The sequence below is a fragment of the Ambystoma mexicanum genome, chromosome 1p (genome assembly GCF_040938575.1).
Source record: "Ambystoma mexicanum isolate Mex_15411 chromosome 1p, UKY_AmexF1_1, whole genome shotgun sequence".
In the NCBI taxonomy this organism is placed as follows: Eukaryota; Metazoa; Chordata; class Amphibia; order Caudata; family Ambystomatidae; genus Ambystoma; species Ambystoma mexicanum.
In genome coordinates this window covers 1,321,339,202-1,321,355,242 of record NC_090921.1, presented here as the reverse complement: position 1 = coordinate 1,321,355,242, position 16,041 = coordinate 1,321,339,202, and the positions used below count along the sequence as shown (strand labels likewise).

General features: G+C 44.9%; 1 protein-coding gene across 4 annotated transcripts in view; it reads left to right on the top strand.

Annotated features, from left to right (window-relative positions):
* LOC138453575 (scavenger receptor cysteine-rich type 1 protein M130-like) overlaps positions 1-16,041 on the top strand; it is a 500,179-nt gene that overhangs the window by 314,079 nt on the left and 170,059 nt on the right. For all 4 annotated transcript variants that reach the window (XM_069606566.1, XM_069606582.1, XM_069606572.1 and 1 more), the window contains one exon: positions 13,696-13,797. In XM_069606566.1, the coding sequence (XP_069462667.1) occupies positions 13,696-13,797 (102 nt within the window). The remainder of the gene's footprint in view (positions 1-13,695; positions 13,798-16,041) is intronic.

Here is a 16,041-nt window from a genome sequence, read left to right as displayed (position 1 = left end):
TCCTCAGAGAAAGTTATACTGACCATGGTGTCTCTTGCTATGGAAATCTGCAAATGTGTACCCTTAGTTTGGAGTCGTCCTTTGATCTTTGTCAAGTAATCCTTATCACATGAAAAAGATTTTAATTACTTAAAGTGTCTGAACCTCTGGTAGAATTTCAGTAATTAATTAGAGAATCTTTAAAAAAGTTTACACCTAATTCATAAGTAACAAAAGAAAGAGGTTCAAATTGTCAAAGGCCGCAGAACTAATTTGCGGTTTGTATAGGTGTAGACAAGAAGAGGAAGGACACCTTTTTAATTTGGGGATTGAACATAAGGTCCTTAATTGGGTAGTGTCTCATGCAATGGATGGGATGCAGAGTAACTCTTTACACCAAATAATCAAACCAACTCAGGAAGATGGCAAAGTTTTATTTACTGTTTTAATATCAATTGTCTAAAACAGGGAGTTACAACGGACATCAATGGACGTCGCAAAGCATTTCCCTCAAAGCATTTCATTAAAAAACAACACTTTTATTACAAAAACTTGTCATACGTGACGTCACACTATGTGGCAAATAAGCGAAAACCTAAGGGGGGTTGTGGTTGGCTCAAGCAGAACATCTAAGTATACTTTCTATAAGGGGTCAGGTTGGGGTTGGGTATCTACTGTCAGGTGGAACAACTTTTGCCGACTCCTTGTGCAAGTCATCTTCAACAGTTATTAGAAATGCAAAACACCATTGGCTAATAAACTATAAGGACCTTCATTATATGGCCCTCTACAATTGGTTGGCACGCCCGTGTCCCTCTGGAACATTTGATTCACTAGCAGCATGTAAGCTCATACCCCAGGTGTCAGGAGATGGGCATGACTTTACCTCCTCACCCAATTAGCTCAACATTTCTCATCACCCATGCCTTCTGCCATGAAGATTGACTTTGAACTTGGCCTTGCAATGTATTCTCGTCTCTGGGAATGTAAGGGAGTGCGGGCACACGCTTATCATAGTTCTGGACTGCGTGCCCAACTTCTACTTCCATCCTTGGCTCACGTGACAGGAGACCGCAATACAGCCCATTTTCCAGCAATTAATTGACTTGAATTAATAAACTTGGCACTCATGGTGTTATTTCTTAGCACCTTAACAAAGGATGATTCAGCGTCTCACGGTTTCCGTTCAAGGATAGATAACCAGTTCTTGGCTGCTGGAGTCTTGATACCAGGCCAGACAGCCCTGCTCGATCCTTCCATGCTCACAGCTGCTTTTCGGCTGTGACACAGCCCTCAGCCCTTCTCTCTATGGGTTTGAACTTACTAAAGTTGTGACACCAATGTCCAGGTTCTATTTAATGGTGGCTTCGTCTGCAGTCTATTCACTATGTATAGTCAGCTTCTAAGATTACTTGATCTACTTGCGATTCAACAACTGTACAGTCATTGAACAGTTTGCATTTTCTTCAGTGCTCTTCGCACGTGCAATCCTCTTTTCATATTTGAAAGTTTACTTGATTCTTTACTTCATCATCAGTTTCTATAAGATCCATAAATTCTCTTTGTCAGCCAATCTTCTCAGTGCGTCATGCTCATTTCTTGTGACGTCACCAACCTCTCTTTCTCCCATTTTCATATTCCTTTGGGGATCTCCTCCAACAGATTGTCATCTCTTCAGGGATACTTCTGATAGGGTTTTCTTAACAGATACCTTTCTTTGAAGATTCTCTGCGGAATAGTCAAAACTGCTGGAGTCAAACTTGGCATGATTTTCGCCCGCCAGCATCCAGACAGGAGGGGGGTGGGACGTCATGCAGAGGCATTCAGCTGCTCCTCTAGAGGGTTACTAGATGATACACTGCAGACTACTTGAATGCACTGTCCTGTAAAGAACCTTCCTGATTCCCTTATGGGCCCACCTGTGTCTGCCTCAGGCCCACCCTTATGTATAAATATTCCTTCCTGCAGTCCCCACTTAGCTAACTGAGGTATAAACATGCTTACTGCTGTGAGATTTTTTTCTTTTTTGGCAGAACATGAAGGGTTCTAGGACCTAATGGGAATCATGCAAAATACGACAGTTGGCAACTCCCGAAAGTAAGTTGTGGATGCGCAGATTCACACCTATAGGTTTGTGACCAGGCAGATTTGATGAGAGTAACGGACTAAAAGTAGAATGTGAAGGCTGAGTGTTTCCTTAAATATTCAGTCTGAGCTTGGACAGTGCTCTCTGATGTTGATAATTATATAATTAAACTCATAGTTGGATGCAGAGCCCCTACTGTATCTGACATTTTAAAAAACATTCAGTATCTTTATAATGATGAGTTACAATTGGGCAAACACCAACCAAATTTAAACAACATAAAAAGGTATTTTCTCTACTTGACCAATATAGCAGATACCTTTTTTAATCCTCTAGTGTTCCAAGAGCCATGTGTTCATTGACAGCTGATGTACTGCCAATTATAAAAACAATCAATTTGAACAAATTTAGTATCAACACCAGCTCAGCTTTTCACTCACCACATCCTTTGATAAATCATCTTTTTTCCAAGATTCTTATCTTTAAAAGTAGCTTTTTGGTTGGATGTGACACTTAAATATTTCCTATGTACATGAACACACTCATGTCTGGTGGACTGGCACCCAAGTGTGGCAGAGACATACCTATTTTAGGTTGGGGGCCTGAGAGGGCTAGTGGTTAGTCTCTGATGGGCCAGGCGGAAGTGCTCCTTTTGTGAGCAATGGGATTTCTTTGCTTCAAACAGTGGATGCTTTGAGTTGTTTCTAGTGATGTGATGATACCTGTGTAATCAACAGCCTGGAACCCTTCATGCTTAGGCCAATAATGTCATGTCTTCGATACGTGTTCACATGGTTCTTTGTAGGTTGCATAAGCTTTATTTTGCCTGATATCCACTTTCAGAGTTTTGTGCATGCAGATGTGGTAAAGTGTCCTTGTCAAATAATATCAATCAATACGTTTTGAAGTCTGTCTTTGATGTCTACAGCGATGTGAGCATATCTGCAGCTCCGTGTAAGGGAGAAAAGCTGATAAAAGATCAATGAGAGGTGATCCTGCTAGAGGGGAAGAAGGATGAACAGTGTACCCCAAAAAGCAAAGGTAGGGCTTGCAAACTGGACAACTGAGAGAAAGACAAAGGGAGCTTTCCGATGAAACTGCTGAAGAACCCTAGGAGGGATTAATTACTTAATTTCAGACACCAAAGCCATTAACAATGTCAGAGAGAGGGAACCTGTGGAGGTGATAGGAGGACAGAGGCAACACACGCTGCATAAGAGGGTGAGTGACCACGTGATGCAATGTTAACCAAGGTGAGGAGACCTTTCGTGAGAGGCAAACCAGGAGGGGAAGCCTTAATAGTTAAGGGACTGTTAAAGGAAGGACAGAGGAGGACCAATGAAGAAGGTGAAATGAAGTATTGGGAATCTCCATGAAAGAATAATTAAAGCTCTGTGAGAAAGGGATCAAGATAAGTTGCCAAAGTGTGTGGATTTGTCTCCTTATATTTTGAAGCTGGGAATATGGAGTAAAAGTGGCTTTTAAACCTGCTTCCATAGGACACCAAAATCGTGCACCACACCATGAGTGCACCTGGAGTTGGTGTAAACCGTATCCGACCTATCCCATGCCAGGGTACATTCTTGTGTGAGGGCTACAAGTTCCACGACTTGTGTAGGCCTGGCAGTGAGCAATCAATAGGCCTCGAAGATGGAGTGGGGTGTACATACAGAGTAACCAGAGGGAGGTTCTCCTGTCCCCTGGCTACGCACACATGTGCCGTCAACAAAGAGCATCAGGCCAGGGTTCTGCTGTGGGACATCAAATAAATCATCAGGAGATAGCCGAAGTATTTCGACAACCACTAGGCAATCATCTGGTACTCCGTCCTGTGGGGTGGGCAACAGAGAAGGGGGGTCCAAGACAAGTCAGTTGCTCCATATTACATCTGCAGCACAAGTTAGCAATTTCCTATTCTTTGTGAAAAGGGAATTGAAACCATGCTTTGTCTTCCCCTTAAGCAGCTAGACCAGCACTGAATGGGGTACTGAAAATGTGGCAGGGTGGCCCTGTACCAATTGATTGGTCTTCTCTATCAACAGGGCATCAGCGGCAGCCGCCTACAGGCAAGCTGGCAGTCCTGCTGCTACCGAGTCGAGTGCTATACTGTGGTATGAAATGGGCCGATGCTTATTACCATGCAACGGTGTTAACACTCTTTGGGCCACTCCATTGTGCCCATTGTAGTACAATACAAATGGCTTATCATATTCAGGCAGACCTATCGCTAGGGACATTTCCCGTGCTTGCTTTATGGTAACAAAGGCGTCTTTAGCATGGTGGGACCATGGCAGATGTTCTGGAGTTGAATTATAAATGAGGGTCTGAAGGGGCTTAACCATAGAGGCATACCCCGGGAACCACTATCTGCAGTAACTGACAATCCGGACCCTCTTATTTGCTTCTTGGTCTGCGGCTTGGCAACTTTCTTGATCACCACAATACGATCCGGGAATAGGTGTCTTTCCCCCGCTTAAATCACATGGCACAGATATCAAAACGTTTTTCAAACACATTTTCTACTTGTAACATAACCAGAACAAGTTTTTTTGATATATGGTGATATCCCATTATATCACACCATTGAAATGTGCATCTTCCGGGTTTCTCTCTTTTGCTAGTGCTTACACTTTTGTGGTGCATTACATTGGGTTTGTTCGGTAGAAAAAAATATATATACATTGTGTTTTATTTTTAATGATCATTATTATTATTACTAAAAGTGTTGCCATGATGGATTAAGAGCCTTATGCATACACCTTTACTATGCTCCGAATGCCTTATAGATGCCATTATAACAAGCATTGTCAAAGCCAAAAGCCTGGTTTTGCAAATGTGGAGAGTAGGATTGAAACTGCATTTAAGTCTGCATATCTGCTACACAACCACATCATTACAATAAACTCTCAATCTGGTGGAAGGATAATATGGAAGAATAAGTATGCACACTTAGGTTTTGGTATGGTGGCTGATGGTTCATAGCATTATTAAAAGCCACATCTGAAATGTAACGTACCAGTGTGAAATCTGTGTGCTCAGACTAGCTATGAGAAGCAGTGCAGATGCCTGGCACCTGGCTATCTGCCTTCCAGTGAATGGGACAAAGGACAGGAGACTTCCCTCTGTTGTCTCTCTGGGAGGAAAGTTAGCTCCTCCCTTTCCAGGCCTGGGATCCCCCAGCAGGAGACCCCACGAGAGCCTGGCTTCAAAGCGAAAATCCCATTCAAAAAGCTTGCCTCAAAAAAGGCGTTTTCACATCAAAGGGCCTTTGAAGTGCAGGCCTAGAGAAGGGGGTGGATTGAGACAGACATGCAGGCACCGCACACGGGCAAAAGGATTCGTCATCATGATTTTTTGTGGACATCTCTTTCCTTCCTGTGTCCCACACTTCCTGCACAACAAAGCACTTTCGGTATGATGCAAGTCTGAACAAGGATTGGATGTCTTAAAGCAGCCTTGCTTTCAACCAGTCTTCTGTGGCATGCTGCATTTATAAGGAAAGGGGCTCCTGCCCTTCATTTTATTAGTTTGCACATCTTTTGAGAGAGCAGACCTTTCCAGAGTTCTTCACCAGTGAAGAATGAGTGTTCCAAGGGAAAGGCAAGCTTTTCTCCTGATCCATCCCGAGGGCACATTGGGGGTGACAGGCTGCTGGATCAAGTCCAACCACTCTGCCAGTTACAATGGTGCGTAAGACCTCATTTGAGGCGAAGGACACCTGCAGGTGTAAACCAGGGCCTTCGGGTTGGGAGAAAAAGAACATGGATACCTTTTGTCCGTGGGCCCCCGGATTGGGACACACAGCAATTGAAGAAGCAAAGCAGCTGGTTTCCTGCATTCTACAATGTCGAACCCCTGTTGTACCATCATCGACTGTGTTCAAGTGCATTCAAACCAACAGAACCTGCAGTGCTCACTTTGGCACTACTTTGAACCTCTTCAAACTGCTGTTGCTGCTCCTCAAACCAATTTACTGCCTCACTGCACCAGCAAAGCTCATCAATTGCCCCGGCTTGAACATGAAGCTTGCCACTCTCGAAGCCTACGAACCACCATGCCTTGAACTGCTCGTCAAACAGCTCCTCAAACCACCAGTCTCTACGTCACTGAACTGTGCTCAAGCACCAAACCGACCCTTATAGCTGGCATCAACACGCAACCTTTAAACACTGCATCAGACCATAGCGAGACTCATCTTGAACTTGACTTGATGCCTGATCCCCATCTAGATAACTGTGAATTGCCACAAATGTACATGGTTCAACCTGCTCAATACAATCTTAAGAAGCCTGGGTCATTGCTGTCAAACTGCCAGTAACTGGTTAAGGTACTATTGGAAGGCTGTAGTTCCCCTGTTCCATTTGGTGGGACCCTAGAGACTGGTTAAGCCCTCTTTTGCACCTTTTTGGCAAAAGGCATATACTTTTTACCAACATTGAAGTGATTTATTGCCTTCTCCTCCTGGTTAGTATCCAGAGTGCTTGCATCATTTAATTCTACATTGGTCTGTCTTTCTTCACAGAGGTGTGCTTTTGTTAGCATTTCTGGAACTGTTTTCCTTGCATATTGGTGTGTTTAATAAAAGTATATATTTTGATAGAACCTTCACTAGACATTCCTTTATTTTGGAGGGTTGTACTATTGCTGTGTGTGCTGCTACTTTCTTACGTTCACTGCCCTCTGTGAGAAACCTGAAGGTGTCTCCCTCCCTAGTCCCTTAGGATCTGTCATCCAGGTGGCTAGGACACGGCCATCAGTATTGGATCCAGTTCTTGGGGGTGGACCAGTCAGGGAGGATTAACTGCATGGGGGGTCCTTGGGAGTGGAAGTGGGACACTGACAGGTGAGACGCGGAATCCCCCTTTTTATAACACCTTTTCCAATCCTACCACGTAGGATACTCAGAAACTCTACCCCCTCCTTTTCCGACACAAATAATTTCACACACCCCAAAAGTCAATGGACTAACACCAGAGCTGTTTACCTGAAATGTCCCAATGCAAGGGTCAGGCAAAATCAGGCAATTGACCAGAATCACACGCACCTGACGGCCCTTTTCCTTTCCCACAGGGAGAAAAGGTGGAGCACGAGAAGACACTATGAGCAAGGCACACCACACGGCGAGAGAGCTATCCAAGCACAGTAGTTCGAGAGGAGGAGAAAGGTGGTGAGAAACGAATGGGTGACAAGGAGAGAAGCGTCTTTGCCCTTACCGACCCAGCCCCACAAAGCCTCTGTGAAGGGAATCATGAGACAGCGAACAGTAGCCAGCGTTTCTTGCAGCAGATGTCAACAGTACACAGAGGCCTCCTACACTGATAATCAGGACAGGGAGAGACTCTTGCTACTGTGGTACCGTCCTTGACTCCAGAGAAAAGAAAAGCCAAGCGGTTCATCACAGCCGGTGAGCTGAGGGAAAAGCCAATAAGAAACCGAACTGTGTTGAATGAAAGATGAAAGTGGCAAATTAAAGAGAAATCAAAGAACTGTTAACTCTTCAGGGGAGATCCAGCTCCAGAGTGGTCCGGCACCACGTGGGTGCTCACTCGGGAGGCTCTGCTTAATTGCCTTATAGTTGAAACTAACAAGACCAGAAGCCCATAGGAGAGTCACAAGGAGGAGGTCAAAGCGGTCATACAGGGGTCTAGTAAAATCCCCTATACAGTTGAAAGGCTTTGACTGGCACGTAATTGGAAAGCTAAGGGAGATAAATCCTGCATAGTGAAAAAGGAGAAGGGACTGTGTGGTTGGTAAGAGCGAACCAGATGGAGGGATGCCGACAGGAAGGGGTGAAGCATGATGCCCCAGTGAATATTGTGTTGACAAGAGTGGACCCGACAGAGGGAGGTCAACAGTGAACTGATTAAAAAAAACATTAAGACTTGTGAATGGGACAGTTGAAATCTTTTGGAATAAAAGCCACAGTGAATCCGACGGAGGGAGGCTAACATTCGAGAAGGGTCTGAGCCCCGAAGAGGGGAATCCAAGGGTGAAAAGTCATCACACAACGTACATACGGAAAATAACCTTTGGTTAGTAATTTTGAACACATCAGGTCCTCGGAGGCAGGAGACTTTTTGTAGAAAGAGGCTTAACCACCAAAGGTCCTGATACGTTAGAATGGAACTGTAGCCTCATGCTGGGAAAGCTCAAGAGTGTGCTGTGCTCTGGCGTCCCGCCTTTTCCCGTGCTCAAAACGTGGGGAAGGGAGACCCCCGGCTACCATATCCTGACTTATCATTTGTGAACAATTCTTTCTTTCTTATGAACCGTATACCACACTCTTTTTGTATTTAGTTGTAAGTATTGGCAATAGGTTCTTTTTAGTATAGGCCCTTTTATTTGGCAAGATGCCACTAGGACTGCCTTATTATTATTTGATGGTCGTAGCTTGCTCCCATTTTATATTTAGGTTTAGATTAGGCTTTTTTCCAACCATCCAATACAGTTTAATAAACACCCTTGAACTGTGATCACTTGTGTCTGTTTTACTGTTGCCACCATGAGTTCCTTGCATCTCTTAAGAGTGTAGTCTACCCTTGGCACAGTTTACCATAAAAGGCAAAGGAAGTGTATCTCTTATCTCTGCTTGGTTTACCTTTATGATAGGGGATCATTGCTATTTTGTAGACGTGTGAGGTCAGAGAAAGTAGTTTAGCCACTGCTCATCCTTGTATGGGCGGTAATCATTTTGTCACAGAGGCCACTTCATGTTGCTGTCCGGATGTAATTGTCAAAATACCCAATGGATCATATTTCTCTCCAATCCTTCCTCAACTTCATTGGCATTCCATCAACAAAAGAATTGAATTAAAAAGTGTATGCATTACTCATAAAGTCTATCAATATTTCAGCCCCATGTTCATAACCTTTAAATTTTCATGCACTTACCTACCTCTCCTCTGCAGCACCGTACTCCGGTGTCCTCCGGTGTGCTCCGGGGCTCCCCGCTGCTCCTGGATGTTGCAACATTAGTGGCGGCTTCCTTGGTGCTTGGCCGATACAGTGCAGTGGTCACGGATGATGCATCAGAGAAGGCGTACACAATGATCACATGACGCCATGGTTCTCAGGTGACTGAGGATGTCGCTACCCGGAACAGACTTACATTGGGCTATTTAAACTGCTCTTGCATGCTTTCCAGTGCTTCTCAGCTGTTTTGGCAGGTGGCATTTGGATTTGCTTTCTTCTCTTTCCTGGCTCTTGGATTTTGGCTCGTGGACAATTGACTGCCTTTTGGATCGCCCTTTGGATCTGGCTACCTTGATATTGGAACATTGAAACTTTGGCTTGTGGATATTGGACCGCCTCTTTGATTCACTCGTTGGATTTGGCATTTTTGGAACTTTGCCTTTGAACTGTGGACTGCCTTGTGTATTGCATTGTGGAACTGCTCCCTGGATTTGGTGTTTCTGGCCTTTTGGCCTTCCCTGTTCCTAGCTGCGCCCTCATGCAGTCCGGGTCTAGCTCTACCTTTTCCCTAGCTGCGCCCTGGTGCCACCCAGGTTCTGTTCCCCCTTTTCCTACTTGCTGTTATCACATCACCTATCAATGCCACAGGTATGTCATAAAGATGGAAGAAGTTGGGATAGGTCAGTGGGATTCCTTTTGCGATAGTTGTGTACTTATATTGTTTTTTCTTTGCAGCTACAAAGTGTCTGGCAGGTGCAATTCCTGTTCAACGGTTTGCCCTATTGGTCAGTTAGGGATTGTGCTCTGTAGTTCTCGCTGACTGGCCAATAGGGAAGTGTTATGACCAGCCCTTGGTCATAGGGTTCACTCATCAAGGACACTCAGGATACTCAGGACAGGTATTCTTAGTGGTTACTTTATTAGATTCATAGTTACAGGATCAGATGTCATCAGGTAATTGAGAGATCAAGAGGAACAAGGGATAGGAGCAACATTCCAGGTAATCGCCATCCCCTCCTGCAGCTGTAGTGACGTCATGAGTCACACAGCGATCTCCTCACACGAACGATCTCTCCAGCCCCAACGGCCCGAAGGACACCGCTGTGCTCATGGCATGGTTCCCTCGCCTCACCTCTCATGCCTGGCCTCACATGCCTGGCAACAATAGTCCCAGGGGCATACAGCTCCGCTAGCCCTTCACCTCCAACATCAGCAAATGTGAAGTGGAAAACAGAAGGCACAATTTCGCTCCCTTTTTCTTTTTCTTAAACGGCACAAAAATGCTCCACTGGTACCCATGCCACTTCTCACTCTCCAGCCATGGGGCTCCCCTGCAGCCCTCTGCCCTCGGGCAACACCATGCTTTTGAAAACGATGCTGGACAGCCTTTACCATAATCCCGGGAGCACCAAAGCACTAAATGCAGCCATCTCTCAGACAGCCTCTTTAATCCACAAGTGTTCCTTCTGGTCCTGCCTGGACACCGGAAGACCACCCATGTCCCAGCATCCCCTTGGAACAGGCTGCCTCATTCAGCCCTGGGTGGTGGGTGCTAAACAGTCCATGGGGGCAGTGGGCTCTCCCTTTCTCCAAACAGTCTCTTTTGTCCTCTTGCCTGCACCCCCCGCAGCAGAGTCTCTTCTCCTCTCTCACATAACATCACACAGGTACCACCTTCTCTTTGCTTTCATGATGTCCACTCCAAGGTCCTCCTACACCATACCTTGGAACATCCTCGTCGCCAATTGTTATGACCAGCCCTTGGTCATAGGGTTCACTCATCAAGGACACTCAGGATACTCAGGACAGGTACTCTTAGTGGTTACTTTATTAGCTTCATAGTTACAGGATCAGATGTCATCAGGTAATTGAGAGATCAAGAGGAACAAGGGATAGGAGCAACATTCCAAGTAATCGCCATCCCCTCCTTCAGCTGTCGTGACGTCCTGAGTCACACAGCGATCTACTCACACGAACGATCTCTCCAGCGCCAAAGGCCCGAAGGACACCGCTGTGCTCATGGCATGGCTCCCTCGCCTCACCTCTCATGCCTGGCTTCACATGCCTGGCAACGACAGTCCCCAGGGCATACTGCTTTGCTAGCCCTTCACCTCCAGACTCTGCTGCGGGGGGTGCAGGCAAGAGGACAAAAGAGACTGTTTGGAGAAAGGGAGAGCCCACTGCCCCCATGGACTGTTTAGCACCCACCACCCAGGGCTGAATGAGGCAGCCTGTTCCAAGGGGATGCTGGGGCATGGGTGGTCTGCCGTTGTCCAGGCAGGTCCAGAAGGGACACTTGTGGATTAAAGAGGCTGTCTGAGAGATGGCTGCATTTAGTGCTTTATGCAAGAGGAGGAGGTGTTGGGGTTGCTTCCTCCAGGTGAGCTTGAGGTGTGTTTGTTTGTTGTAGGAAAGGAGGTGTTACGCTTGGCTCTTATGCTTGCATGTGTGCTGTGCCAGGATTGATGTCATCATCAGAATGTAGGCTGTGAGTGTGGAGTGTGAGGTTAGAATGTTTGGAGTTGAATTGGTTCTATCCCAGAGTTACAATATGTGAGCCTGAGTGGTGGGAGCCAGTGGGCTCAATGTCCCTTGTTCCTCTTGATCTCTCAATTACCTGATGACATCTGATCCTGGAACTATGAAGCTAATAAAGTAACCACTAAGAGTAGCTGTCTTGAGTATCCTGAGTGTCCTTGATGAGTGAACCCTATGACCAAGGGCTGGTCATAACAGGAAGACGGTTGTTAGTTCACATGGGAATATCTGTGACATAAATTCACACATTACCAGCCCCAATGAAAACTATGGTTAGCTAACAATCGCCTATTGCTAACCCTAAAGATTTGCTACAAGAACTGGGGCATCATCTTTCTCATCCAAGACCTTTAACCTCTCGAACAATTAACCCATATCCCTGAAAGAGTTTGATGATCAATTTTCAATTGTCGCACTGCTAAAGATCCTTCTAAGTAGGCCCTAATTCCCTTTATTTTTTACAATGCCTCTCTAGACCTCTTGCCCAACCTTTTGCATCTTGGTACTATTCTGGGTGGTTAGATGCACACAACACACCACAATAGCCTAATGTAACTACTTCCTCAGTGAAGAGTCTTAATGAATAGCAATCACGGTTCAGATGTGTTGCCAAACTTCAAATGAGGTAATGCTGAGACTAAACCAGTGATTACACTGTTCCATATTTACCTACTTCTCAGCTACAAAAGCTGGCATGTGGAAAATGTGTTATTGGTCATAATGAGCACTATCTTTTATTTTTAAATGAACCAAACTCACTGGGAGGAGGTGTTGCGGGTGGTCAAGGAGGGGAGGGACACACACATGAAGCTATAAAGATGACAAGATGAATCAGCATAATAAGAAATATAAGAACATTTAGGGCAGCAAGGCCAAGTGGCAAGGCATGTATAGTGGAAGGCCTGCCTACTCATCTCTTCCAAAAGGAGTTAATTGAAGACATTTTACACCACACTTCAGAGCTCGCACCGTTCCTTTCTATGGTGTAATGCCCTCGTTAGCTCGGGCTCTCTGAAGATGAGAGCCTGCCACTGTCTGGCATGCAACAATTCAAATAACAAAACAAATCCAGATTCACTGCATGGAAATGGGTACATTTTGGTGGAATCCGATTTTTGGGGACACAATTTACTCCATGTTAGGAACATTAATGGACGTTACCCATTTTAGGGGTAACTCGGAGTGCTTCCGCTATTGGGATTCCCACTGTGGTGCTTGAATGTATCTATCAATGTTTGATTGCTGGGGCAAATAGAGGCAGATGCACATCCTGAACTCTTGTTAGCCATGGACTTGCAATGGAAGACCGCGGCACCATTCATCTAGTGCCAGAAGACAGCGCTTTTTCGTCGTTTTTTGTAGCTTCCTTTTTTGTGAAAATAGGGGGGAACTAAGAGTAGGGATACAGATCTGTGAATAGTTCCAACACCCATGAGTCATAAGGTGATCAAACTAATTCCAAATAACAGGCTCGGTGTGGGAGAAAAAATAGTCTATGACACCAGGGAAAGTGTCCTGAGTTAGCAAAGCTCAGTTTGTCCCCTTCACATCAAACCACTTGAGTAGTGCCAGGGAAAACAGTTATGTCCAATTATTTCAAAGCACGTTAAATCGGTAGCATTGGTTAACTGCTCGCAGCAGAGTGTGCTATGCCATGACAGTGGTCCACATTAGACCAGAAAATCGATGCATGCTGGAAGATCAAGCTGGCCTTATGGGCATCGGCCTGTAGCCCAGCCTCCACTCCTACACATACCATGTGTGAAGCAAGATTACAAATAAAGGTCCTATTAAAATACATATGAACAGAAACTGAAAAGATATTCGTATTCCTCATAAATTGATTAACAAAGAGGTGGAATATTCAAAGAAACAAAGTTAGAAATGTGTTGTCTTGAGCAGGACGAGGACGAATAGAAATTGGCACGTAGAGTTTGTATCCACTCACTATTTCAAATAAGTGATACTGGCCTTTACTTACGTACTTAGTCCCGTAGAAATGTAAAAGACAAACAATAAGCTATGAACAATAACATGCGAGAGAAAAGCTTCTAGCTGGGAATTGCTGCATATAATCCTATCTTCCAGCCATGTGCAGTCTGTGATAAGTGATGAGAGCATTCATGTAGGGTGGGTTTAGCCCTACAATAAAGATGTCATCATTACTTGTGTTATCACAGTGGAAGAGGAGACGTTGGGCACTTTCTTGCAGACCATCAGAAGCGATTGGATGGGCCAAACTCCACCATCAAAAGTGGAAACCTCTGACAAATCGTCATCAGGTAAAGGAACAAAGCATTGTTACCCATTTCCTGTGGAGTGTAAATGATTGTTTATGTCCATTTTCTCTTGCACTTCACTCCTTCATCTGTTTCTGCTTGCACCTTCCAGGGGCAAGTGTTTCTTCTGTTTCAGTGAATGCAGCTGGGGTACAAGGCTCACTGAATGCAATGGTTGCTGCTGTGCTCACTCAGCTAATTAGAGTATTTAGGATGCTGCCCCGTGCGCAAGGCATCATTGCCCTATGTGTCAATTTGCTTGGAACTGAGTGCTCCTTAATTTTGCCTGTTGATTTGCTTTTTGGCTTTTTGGTGGTTGGATAATCACATTTCCTAGAGCCTGACTTGACTATGACTTTGATGACATGCACAATGAGAGAATTTCCCAGGTGGGTTATTCTGGGAGAAACAGGGAGAGAATTGCTCATTTGGGATTATCCTGGGAGAAAGGGATAGTGACCATTGTGTCTTGTGCTCTGGAGATCTGCAAATAAGCAAGGGGTCTAGGAAGATGACAAAGGGGTACAGAGATAATGGGGTGCAGGAGAGGGTGGTGTGCTGGTAGAGAGAGATCGATTGACAGTGAAAAGCAGGCAGGGGAATAGTGGGATAATTAGACGGTGCACAGGAAGCGAAAAGGGCATAGCAAGAGATGCATACATAAATACATGGGCACAAGTACCAGGCGGTTCAAGGTTTACTGACCCCTCACAATATGCAAAATTACCTTTGGTCATTCCAAATATTGACCCTCTATCCCAGACTAATGTTCCACTACTTGGACTTGAAGGAAATGAATGCATCTAGAGACATCTCAGTGTAAGCAGGAGTGCCCAAGCCAGATAACCAAGACCAGAGGATGTCCAAAAGAGTGCCCCAAGGTTTAGAAATGTTTTCCTGTTAGGATGACGTGTGTGCCAATAGAATGTGCTCCAGCCCCAGTGTGCATTGCGTGCTCCGAAGTATTTCAGGCGAAATCCCTTTCACAGACATATTCGTCGAACATAAACACCTGTGGTCCTACAAAAGTTTCGAAAATGCTTTTTGATTTTATGAAAAGCAGCAAGGTGTTACTTGTCTCTATACCCTCTCTAATAGGTGCTTTATTTACAGAATGGGGGTGATTGGAGCTAATTCTAAAATAGTGGTGCTGTAAAATACGTGTAAAAATAAGGCACACAAGCTCATGCCAGTCTTTAGACTTGCTTTACTGCTCTGGGGAATTTGAAAAATCTTTTGCAGGTAGAGTGGAAGACAGGAGGGGGAAATATGAAGCAACCTAGCTTTATGCATGTGTGAGATTTTCATACAAGCATCACACTAATGGAATCTGCCTGCATTAAAAAGCTGCTCAAGTCTGGGCTATGGAAATGGGGACTCCCATAGGACATAATTAGAGATCCTGTAATGGGGAATAAAATCCGAGAACAAATCACTGAATACAATTAATAACCACCCTGACATATCGATTGAAACACAATGGGAGGCTCTAAAGGCAGTAACCAGGGGACACCTAATTGCATTGAAGGCCCAAAAAGAAAAGCTCAACTATCATTGGGAGAAGGAGCTGGAGGCCAAAATTGGGAGTATTCAGGCAGAAATACTGCTGAAACCAACTATAAAGCTACAAAAAGCCCTGAGGCACGTCCAAGGACAGTTAGAAGCGATCCACACTAAGAAGGCAGAAAGGCACCTGCTGAGGCTAAAACATAGGTACTACACTAAGGCTAACAGAGCAGATAAACTTATTTAAGGGGAAGCAACTAGATATTGGCCCTCCGCGACGATAAAGGGAAAAGAAGGACCCAAACAACCGAAATGGGAGAGATAATGGAGCGGTTCTACAGAACTTTGTACTCCACAGACCATCCCGATGAAAATCTCCAAAAAAACATATCTCGAGGGGGTGGACCTTACAGTGCTATCCGTCACAGAAAAACTCACATTAGATAGGGACATAACGATTGAAGAGGTCAATAAGGCAATCAGGGAACTCCCCAGAAATAAGGCCCCGGGTCCTGATGGCTACACAGCGCTATTCTTTAAGGAATATGGGGACATACTGGCCCCGATCTTGACCAAATTATTTCATTCCTTCAAAGAAAAACACAAAATCACCCCAACGATGAATGAGGCCAAGATGCTGGTGATACACAAACAGGGGAAAGATCCCGAATCTCCAACCTCCTATGGACCAATAGCATTGATAAATTTAGACGCCAAGCTGTATACTAAAATCCTGGCCTT